A 10,440-nucleotide genomic window follows, 5' to 3' on the forward strand; every position below is an offset into this window, starting at 1 on the left:
TGCGGCCGGAGCTGAGGCGTAGTCTTGTCCACGAACACGACACGTTCCTAGGATATAGGATGTTATCCATCCTCACGGCAGATATAAACTCAGCAGCTGAACAGATTCCTGTCATGGCTCATCCTGTCGGCTGTTATCATTCAGACCATACAGACCACGAGCTCCCTTGCACTACGGTTATGGCGACAAAACCATCGACAGCCCGAAAGGAAGCATATAGATGGCGACGGTGGCTTGACCATCTGAGCGAGTCTCCAAGCTCGACCAACCCCGCCATCCAGAGCCGTTACGTTGATATGCTGCTCGAGACAGAGAAAATACCCATACTGCATAATCTGATTGCATCCAGCTGTACCTGGCTTCTCCTAGCGGGATTCTTGGTCTTCCCAGGCACATTTTCTACGCTGCAAGACACCGCGCTGGTTGATGGATTGAAGGGCCGGAGACGGGATAATGAGATGATATCTGATGCTATCGAGAACCCCCCTCTCCTTGGCCTAGCCGTAGCGTCATGCGCCCTCGGTACCGCTGGCTGCGGCTGGCTTTGGTGGAGGTGGCGGTCGAATCTCATCTGGCCGACGCGCCAGATTTTCCTGTAGTGTACCTTCACCTCTACCAGGTTAAAGGCACTAACAGAAACTAGGCCGACCCTCATCCACTCCGTGACGGGCTTAGTCAATACGTTTTTGAACGTATATACAGCACGAAACCGGACCTGGTCCGTGATGGCAATTGCCACAGCAGCGGTGACAGGCGCATTTGCAGTTGCTGCCACTATTCTCCTCGGTATTATCCAGCTTGTGGCTCTGCAACAAATCAAATACGAGCATCAGGTTGCTGTAGCAAAGCATGCAATCCCGGATTACATCCACCCACATGGGATCTGTGAGTGCAGCAATAAGAGGTTTGAAGCAGTGACTTCTGATAGAAAATAATCATGCTCTATGTGACCATGAGCGATCCCTGTCTCACATTATCTATTGCTTGTTCTCCATAAGAACAGATGCAAGTATACATGGAGTAGGCTCAGATTGAGTCAAGCTCTCTGCCTTGGGACGATGATAAGACTATACCTGTGGTATGTATACATGCGTTACCATGCGTGCTGCTGTAGAGAAGGGAGTACACCTGTTATGGATTTATCATTCACAGCCTGGTTACAGTATACAGACCAATACACAGGATGGCTTGACCTGGCCTGGAATATAATGCTAAATACACAAATTAAGTACTCGATGAAAGGATGTAAATGGTTACCAGAGCTGAACAGCCAATAAGGTTGTGGCCTTGTGCCGTAGAAGAAGTTCTATAGGTGCTGAATCTACATGCCCGTAATTCATTGCAGTCAGTGATTTACTGTAGAGGTCGCTTGATTGAGCAATCACTCAGGAAGGACTGCTTGAGTGGGGCCTCATTCGAGTCACGTAGTACGTGCAACAATATATGGTATATACTCTAATACCGGGTAAGCGTAGCGCCATGGCTAGTATCAGTGTAATCCAGCAGTTGAATTCGCAATGTCTTTCATCTTCACTACAGAGCTATACTGGAATAAGTCGTGCTGGGACTGCCTTGAATCAGAATGTACTTTCACTTCTCAATGCTGGAATTCAACATTTTCCCTAACGATAAGGCAAAACCCCAGGACATCGCTCTAGAATATTCAGCAATTACTAGAGACAAGCTTCGGGGTAAAGGTGCTAAACAGCTACTTTCATCTGACAGAAGAAATATGGTAACTTCGTTTGGGATGGCCACTATGCATACACAAAGGATATTTGGGGGTGGAGGAGGGCTATTTCTCCAGACAACACCACGGGATCATAGGAACGGGCGACCGTGACCATACAAACGACTAGCGAGCTGTTAGACCGATCAGTGGTTGTCACATCGGAAGAGTCATAACCTATATATCGCGCGGTTCGTCGATGACAATGCGCTCTTTAATACGAATAGTAGCTATAGCCATCAGCCTAAACATGAGCCTTGTGGTATATCCTAGGGCAGAGTGAGCAATGCGCGCGCTCCTCAGCCAAGTAAGTGATGGAATTGCACATGCAGTAGACACTTCATTCCGAGCGCTTTCAAAAGCGATAAGGAAGGGTGGCCTCGAATGCAAACAATACCAACGCTAGTAGTACTATCAAGGTGGCGTATGCAATGTGTGACAGCCCTTGTAAAGAGTCCCTTCTAAGGAGTCCCTTGTATGTCTTACTGGATTAGTATAATAAGTCCCATTTTCCCCAGGTTGGGCACTATGTTTCCGCCACACCGGGAAGACCAGCATTTTCGTCCAGCACCATCAAGAGCTCGTTGTGCTCCAAACCTGCATCTACTGGCAATCATGAAAATATTATGGGTGGTATGCAGTAGCATCATCACGTATACTGCCGCCCATATCCAGATGAGCGATCCTTTACCTATCCGTAGCCCGCTGAATACCAACAGTAGTATCAAAGATTATTCCTACACCTCACCCTTATCGGCAACGGGGTCGGACTATCCTTGCAAGGGCTACGCTCGCGATCCCTTCGACTCAGTTGCCGAGTATACAGCCGGACAGGAATATGCAATCACTCTAGCCGGAACCGCAACTCATGGCGGTGGGTCATGCCAGGTTTCCTTGTCGTATGACATGGGTGAGACGTTCCGTGTCATCCACTCCATTCTCGGCCACTGCCCGGAACCTCTCCATTATTCCTTTCGAATCCCAGAAGACGCACCATACGGGCCCGCCCTGCTGGTATGGACCTGGTTCAACAAGATTGGAAACCGGGAAATGTACATGAATTGCGCGCAAGTGACAATTCAGTCTCCTAAAACAGATGTCGGGACGCTGCAGGGAGAGACGCAGCAGGCGTCATGGCTGGAGCGGCCCCCCATCTTCCTCGCCAATATCAACGGCGAGGGGCAGTGTGTCACAATCGAAGGCGAGGAAGTGAGTTTCCCGATGCCGGGTGATAGTGTCGAAGGCACCGTTGCTGGTGGAACTGGGTATACATGCAGCAGCTCAGCTGCCTTTCTAAGCAAGGTTGCCAGCTCGCCTTCTTCGATCGCGTCTTCTATCCCCCTGCCAGCCCTAACTACGCCTAGGCCTGGGATCATACCACCAGGAGAAAACACATTGAGCACGCAATCGGCACCCTACACGGTCACCAAGAAGGACTCTAGTTCATCCACGATTCCTGCTGATTCTACGGGGTTAAGATACTCGACAGGAACTGGCACTAAGCCCGATATAACTGGGCATGTCTGCACACCTGGAGTAATGCAATGTTCTAGTGATGGTCATTCATTCTTCTTGTGTGATTCGGGAAGGCTTGTGCCAATGGGAGCTGTTGCTGCGGGCACAATCTGCAGGAATGGGGCCATTTTTCCTGCAGGCTGAAAAGAGTAGATTGCTAGTGCGGGTTTCATGTACGAAAAGCCTAGGCGGACTACGTGTATACTCTCCTTGCTGTTTGTGCTACTATTGATCTTGGCTTTGGATGCGTACCTTGTTCAAATAGTGGTGTTGCGTCACATCATCACCAGTGAGCGCAGACAAGCGTATGATCCCACTGCAGAAAAGGGTATGCTTAAAATGACTTCTATCCCATATATCAAGGTTTAGCACGGTGACATCTGCTGTACAATGCAGAAGATGAAACCACCGAATATGTAAGACTCGCTTGGCTTGACACATCCTGTTCTACTGTAAACGGACACGTGCGTCTTGTTAAAGATAAGACCAAGGGAACCCAAATCATCCAGTACCGTAGGTGAGAAACAACAACGACTTAAAGCTGATAGTAAATACTCGATTGTCGTTCAGTATTATCAGCCATTAACATCACCAGCAATCCGGCCAGGGTGCTGCCGTAATCGATGATGGTATAGTATCAGCTATTATAAAGACAAACACTGCCCTGATATACTGAGGTACTACTACTGCCAGGCACATTTGTTACATCGTTGACAAAAAGCTTCTTGAAAGACACACTGACGAACAAAGTCATTATCAGAGATGGCTACCGTGACGTCCATGTTTGGGATATTCGTGCTGGTGGCTGGAATGCCACCAAAGCCAAGCAATGATGCTTCCCGGCGCCAGGAGTATCTCCCCGGAGTTACTATCTCTAATTATCTTGCTAAGGATATCTTTGCATGGTCGGTCTCTAACACAACTGGTCCAATGATCGTAATTCCCTACCAGGAACAGTATTTTGAGTCGTGGAGAACCAGGGTGGATGGTGGCGGTATTTCAATCAAACTAGCCACTGAGCCAAATCAACGCAGTGTTCTGCAATTTGAGTATACCAAAATGGACGCGATCATCTATTGGGATGTGTCATACATCGACCTGGACCACGATTCCGATCTTTTCCAACATGATATAACGGTGACGTCGAATGACCCTTCTTGTCCAGTGGTGAGCTGCGCTGCCGGGGTCTATGAATGTCATGAGGTCTACATGCACCCAGATGACAACTACGCTACGCATGGGTGCGCAGTGCAAACCCATCTTGAATTCTCTATCGGCAGCCGCAGTGATTCATAAGTGAAATACATAGTCTTGCGAGAGCGGTCGGATTTTACTTGCGCGGCGTCTGGATACACACATCCCATGAGATATAGGCCACCTAGTCTGTGTTTTCCCTATTCAAAGGGGGTTGTCCTGTCACAACATAAATAGCTGACCTTGACATATACCTCTTGGTCTCTAGATCGCGAAACTCCAAAACGTACCTGGAAGGATGTCAGCTAATGGAAGGAGCGCCATAGAGCCCGTGGAAACTGATAGGGTTTGGTAAAAGTCAAGATAGCTTTATAGAGCTATATTATTTTTCAACTTTTAGAACATCAGACAGTCTATCTATCCAATCACTTAGGCTGACTGAGTGTATGTTTGCGCTACAATAGTGTCAGCTGCTTACACTTTGTCGCACAATACTAGATTAATGGCATATGAGTATTCACATCCTTCAAAGCAGCATATGCATTACAGAAACGGTGAAAACTCCAAGAAGCATGATTTCACGGGCCTCTTTATCCACCTAAGATAGAGTTTGGTCTTCCATATAACCTTAGCATGAATGAATCCCAATGCTAGGTGTTGCTTATTAGCAGGTATCTCTAGTGGCGTGAGGCGTCTTCCGATGAACAACTCCCGTGTCGCAATGGATATTGTACCGATACGTAAGCTGGGAGACTGAAAGTGAATGATATACCAGAAGGGAAGACATGGAGGCGGGACTGACTAGTATATGGATAAAACACCGGAAATAGACGTCTAGAGGATAACGGCACGGCAGAACATGATTCTGTCATACCCTTAAATACACACAATGAAGAGAAGGCTTTTTTGATCAATGGATTACAGTGGAACAACCAGTTACAGTTTCTATCTACCTACATCTTCAGGTTTTCTAAGGTAGAACCAGCCGTAGACGAACAGGCCTAGGCAAGGGAAGTGCTAGGCCCTGAAGAAAGAATAATAAATCGGCAATAAAATGGATCCAAACGTTCCCGGATCTCACAATGAGGATGCCTATCCTTAACTGTGTGAGATGCTATCCCCACCAACATTGAGGCCAAAGATTGTCTGATTATCACATTGATGAGGATTATCACTCAAGCTTGCCGAAAACCAAACCGGCTCCCACGAAGTAACCGGCACCTGATAGGAGGAGACGATCCCATTCGCTGTGACAGGGTTCTGGCTCAGCCGGGGCGCGCGGCATGGGTCTTGCGCCCCAGACCTGTAGAGCGTGTAGGGTCCGTGGAAGCGAAAGACGACAGTGTCGCCCGGTTGAGCTACAATAAGCGATGGTTCGAACAGCGAGCTACTGCGATTGCCGTCATTGCTGTTTATGGGCATAGCCCCCACATCGACGATGAACAGGTGAATGGTGGCTGTGGTGTCGGTGAAGATAATATCGGCGGTGCTGTTCGGCTGCGGACCGGTTGTCTGCGATGCCGTTAGGCTTGACGAGGATTCGGCATGTTCGGGAAGAGGGGCCGTCGAATTTTTACCAGTCTCGGAATTTGCCTCGTCTAACTGGGATGAGTGTTGCTGTGTTTGAGACTCTGGCGGCCGGGAAGTTGTTTGCGATAATGTCTGTGACCGCCAGGATGACCCTGTCATCTGATCGACTGCTGATGCTGCAGTGGCTTCCATGGAGGTGGCCGTCGGCTTCGGATTCAGTCCCACATGTGTATCAGGATTGGTTGTTGCCGCAGCACCGGGGTGGCTGGTTAACCCTACAGGGCTTTGTGTTGTTACCCATACAGTTTGGGTGACGACTGCTGCCGTGGTCCTGCCAGTGTCCACGGTGGCAGTAGATGTGTGTTGCGCGACCGCAGTACCGTCATGCGATGTGAGGGATGGGGGTAACACGCAGCTAGACCCTGTCAGCATATACAGTCATCCCGACAAGCCTATCCTGTACGCAACCCACCTCAATGCCGGAAGAGCCGCCATGGACAGAAGGGCCGGGAGTAAGGCCACTTGTCGGAACATCATAAATACAGCTCCTACGACGACACTCCACGCTCTTGAAGAAACTAAGACAGGACTTGCAGCAGTTTCTAGGCGAACCTTGGTTCTTATTAATATTGTAAAGGCCTTCTACAGGCGCATAGGGCTTTTCTCTTTAGCCGGATGTAACGCCGACTGCCCTGCATACTTTATCGATGGTATTAGTACCGTATCTCTGCGGTTACTTTGGGCCGAAACTGCATCAATTTTGGCGACTCTGCCATTTAAATAGAGGCGTCAGTTTCTTGAAATTGTGCGCATCTTGCTGAACAGAGAACTGACGCAAGTGATCTTATAGCTGGGATACCCAGGTGGTGGATTCTCAGACACAGCTCAGCCCTGATATTAGGATCGTTCTCTGAGTGAGATACTGTGTCCTCGGTGTTAACTGTACCTGCCCTATTGTACTACTGAAGTTGATCAAACTTCCAAACTCCTATATTCTTCTACTTGGTATTGACCAAACAGGTAAGCCACATTGATCCCTCATCTTCAATAGGAAAACGCGACCCAGCTTTGCCAGGGTTAGATTGGTGTGCCATGACTGGGGAATGTATATGAACCGCACAGAAAGCTCCTATGATCAGCAACAAGTGCAAACATGCATTCCATATGCTATCCTTACATTGTGGGATGCACGATCAAAGGTTATCGCATGTGAGTACATCTCGTTCTAGTAACGGATATTCTCAGTGAAATGCTAGTACTGCATCTCACAACTGTCCATCCTGTATATATTCAAGCAGCGAACCCTTTGATGTCAGTAGAAGTAACTCTGTTCTTCAACGGCCTGGTTCTATTGTTGCTATCTTCCCCATCTAGATCAGCAGGTGAATGCTCTCTAGAGATAAGTATCTGTTGCAATCAGATGCATGTATAAGTCTAAGAAGCTGACGGCAACAGTATTCAATCACATACCGGTGACGATGTTAAACATTAATAAAGCCCAATCAGTGGACTGCCATGATCGCGATACTCAGAGACGATATGCGGGATATCTTTGGCTTGAAATCTCGCTCACGCACCGCTTGAACGAAAAGCTGAAAACCCGGTGGTTACTCGACAACGAGCATCAGCTTCACCAAGCTCTGATATGTTGCCGTGTAACTGGACCAGCCCTAGAAGATGCACCTTACTTCAGCATTAGTTCTGCGGGGATATACGACTTCCACGGAGTCAGGGCACGCATTCAATTTCTACGCCAGCGACTGGAAAAGGAGCAAGAGCTCATTGACGAGACCAGGCAGCAGCGGAAGGCGGTGGGATACAGAGAAAGCATAAGGTTTTGCCATATGTGCATTGATTCAGCTGAAGCTCTAATCAATATGTCGTGTGGCCATCGCATTTGTTGTCTATGCAAGTCAAGTTTCCCGTGTCAGATTGACAGCACCAGCCAGGCACCGATGTATGAATGTGGTTTGTGTTGGAAAACAGCATGTGCCCTGAAAAGCCATTGGAAGCAAACTCCTTAAACCCAGCGGGGAACAAAAGCTTAGTCAGCTACCCCTTACTCTGCTTTTTGGTCTCATAGATCAATCAATGTCATCAGCCGCTGGGATAGAATAACCACCACGAACGTCCTTGACTCTTAACATCTTATTTGCACAATAAGTACATAGGAGCTCACTAGCTAACTCTACATTAAATTTCGAGAATATATTTTACGTTTGTTTACTTGGATACCGCCGAATAGGTCGGGATTCATAACTCATGACTATCAGTCATAATATAGCTGCTTACAAGTGTATGGATCATCTATATTCAGGCTCTTACGAATGCGAACTGAGCCAGACACTACTCCGACATATTGCTATCTCAGTAATACTGTATGTAAGTCAGTCTATATCAAGATACAACAATCAGGCGAGAGTTCTCATTCGCAAGTAAACAACCACGCTTTAGCAACGTCCGCCGGTCTACATCATATGGACGTCATATCAGAGCAACAGCCTCCTACGGCGAAGTGAGGGATTTCTGGCTTGCATATATGTATTGTAACTTTTGTCTCTCTCCACGCTCCGCGGGCCTCTATTATGTTTCCACGGTTGGAGTCGCATAAAGTGGTCGTTGAGAACCACTACCAGGTTGTATGTGTGAAAGAAAGTCGCATCGCTACACTGCTAGGGCCAAACTAGAGGCTGCTCTGCGGCAGTTGGATGCATCAAAGTACTATCACTATATGTCATTCTTGCCATCAATCTACCAGTATATTTCAGTGGACTCCCCAGGCGGCTGCCTTTGCTGTTGCGAACATGGCTTATTCGAAAAGTTACTCAACTGGGAAGATCCACTTCCGCGCAGTGGCACAGCCTTGAAATCTCTACTATGCTGTAAGAGCCACAAATCTTGTCGTCCAGCAACTCGAAATATCTAGCCACAACGCCTGTTGCGACGAAGTTGAGAAACGACCTTAACTAGGCTCAAGGTAATTATACACAGCATAAATTCTACTCCCTACTCTTTCAGAGCTATTTCCCAACATGTCACAACGCTGATCCCCTAATCTACAGTATCTCTTGGCATTACTGTACAGCCGGCGATTGGGTTTTAAAATAACTCAATCTTTATGTTCTATTATCTCAGCCACAAAATGTAGATCTATAAGGCCAAAAGTATATCAGGTTTATCACAATGTCCTGAGGATTACGAAGGCATCCAGTTCGGTTGACAGAAAACGAGGCTTCCAGCACATACGCACTGAAATTGGAACTTCTAATCAATCTGGTTATAATGGCATATATCCATGTTCAATCCGGGAAACACATGTATATTCCGCGATATCCACAATCATTAAAGCAACCAGACTTTGTGCGCTGATCGCTATCAGACCGTCCTACGGCTAGCGTGGGGAACGCGTCAGAGACATGGCTTTTAGTGCGCGAATGCCACTCTTATAGATCAGCTCTAGGAGCTGAGTGACTGGCCAAAAGCCATAATAGTCAAAGAACTCCCGCTGCAGGCAGGTGGTTCGAGATCAGCACGCAGGACAGGAATGCTGCATGGATAGATCCAATGGCCTCAAAGCGGGAGCAAGAGCAGGAAAGAAAAAGAGTCAAAAACCTTCAGGAACGGCTTAAGCGACGAAAAGACCGTCTTACTCAGGGTCTTCACGACTACGCTCTCCTGGCCGACGCCAAGGTATATATGCTCATCCAGGACCGCCGAGGTGGCATAACGGAGTACAGAAGCACCCCAGACCGAAAATTTCCGCCGACATATGCACAGATTGTACGTTCCGAAACACATGTCAGTCAGCTCATTTGGACGCTAATTGATCTATCTATAGAGGCGACTCTTCCCATCGGCCAGCCTCTTGACGCCTGAGAGCTTCGGAATCACTGTCAGTCAACCAGCGAAGATTGATCAGTCCAACAAGCCTATCGAGCACTTTTTGGACCCGACTGTGGAGATGCTTGCAGACGGCCGAGCGATGATCGGAGAGCCCTCCGCTCCGAGCAATAACCTTGCTCATGTCCTGCCGGATCAAACTGTACAAGTGGGACCCACATCGATGCCACTGCTCACGGAGACCGATGTGCAGTCCTACTTCACTTATACAGAATGCTGAGCGCTGTTCCCATAACCCCCTCATGGAAGAAGACAAGCGGGATACGTTCGGCATGAGAGTTCGAACCTTTTTCTTTGATGTCTTCCCTTCCTAGCTGTATCGCCTATCTTCTGTCTGCAAAATAAGCATTGTCCCACCAGGATCAAAAGAAACAATCGAGCACTTGTATTTGGCGTTATGGGACATGTTTAGATTCTTAGTACAGTAAACGGGACATAATTCATCTCCTTCGAATCTATCCTTCTACGGGTATACAAAACATAGCCGGATTGCTCCTTGCCCAAGACTGGCGGCATCCATGCTGGTATATTACCACGGCATACGATACCTAGTCCAAGCTCAGACATTTTCC

The 10,440-nt window shown here is 47.8% G+C and overlaps 5 protein-coding genes across 5 annotated transcripts; 4 read left to right on the forward strand and 1 right to left on the reverse strand.

The window, feature by feature from the left end:
- Positions 1 to 179: 179 nt before the first annotated feature.
- AKAW2_31552S (uncharacterized protein) lies at positions 180 to 599 on the forward strand (the record flags this gene model as incomplete). Its single annotated transcript, XM_041688189.1, has 1 exon — positions 180 to 599. One exon carries the CDS (start codon positions 180 to 182, stop codon positions 597 to 599), a length of 420 nt encoding a protein of 139 aa, XP_041541999.1.
- A 2,036-nt stretch (positions 600 to 2,635) lies between these two features.
- AKAW2_31553S (uncharacterized protein) lies at positions 2,636 to 3,388 on the forward strand (the record flags this gene model as incomplete). Its single annotated transcript, XM_041688191.1, has 1 exon — positions 2,636 to 3,388. The coding sequence occupies one exon, from the start codon at positions 2,636 to 2,638 to the stop codon at positions 3,386 to 3,388; it is 753 nt and encodes a 250-aa protein (XP_041542000.1).
- A 2,148-nt stretch (positions 3,389 to 5,536) lies between these two features.
- Positions 5,537 to 6,160, reverse strand: AKAW2_31554A (uncharacterized protein; the record flags this gene model as incomplete). The annotated part of the gene is made up of 1 exon (XM_041688192.1): positions 5,537 to 6,160. One exon carries the CDS (start codon positions 6,158 to 6,160, stop codon positions 5,537 to 5,539), a length of 624 nt encoding a protein of 207 aa, XP_041542001.1.
- A 1,057-nt stretch (positions 6,161 to 7,217) lies between these two features.
- Positions 7,218 to 7,992, forward strand: AKAW2_31555S (uncharacterized protein; the record flags this gene model as incomplete). Its single annotated transcript, XM_041688193.1, has 2 exons — positions 7,218 to 7,350; positions 7,424 to 7,992. The coding sequence occupies 2 exons, from the start codon at positions 7,218 to 7,220 to the stop codon at positions 7,990 to 7,992; spliced, it is 702 nt and encodes a 233-aa protein (XP_041542002.1).
- Positions 7,993 to 9,532: 1,540 nt separating this feature from the next.
- On the forward strand, positions 9,533 to 9,844 carry AKAW2_31556S (uncharacterized protein; the record flags this gene model as incomplete). The annotated part of the gene is made up of 1 exon (XM_041688194.1): positions 9,533 to 9,844. The coding sequence occupies one exon, from the start codon at positions 9,533 to 9,535 to the stop codon at positions 9,842 to 9,844; it is 312 nt and encodes a 103-aa protein (XP_041542003.1).
- Positions 9,845 to 10,440: the final 596 nt, after the last annotated feature.

This window comes from Aspergillus luchuensis, chromosome 3, assembly GCF_016861625.1.
Source record: "Aspergillus luchuensis IFO 4308 DNA, chromosome 3, nearly complete sequence".
Taxonomy (NCBI): Eukaryota; Fungi; Ascomycota; class Eurotiomycetes; order Eurotiales; family Aspergillaceae; genus Aspergillus; species Aspergillus luchuensis.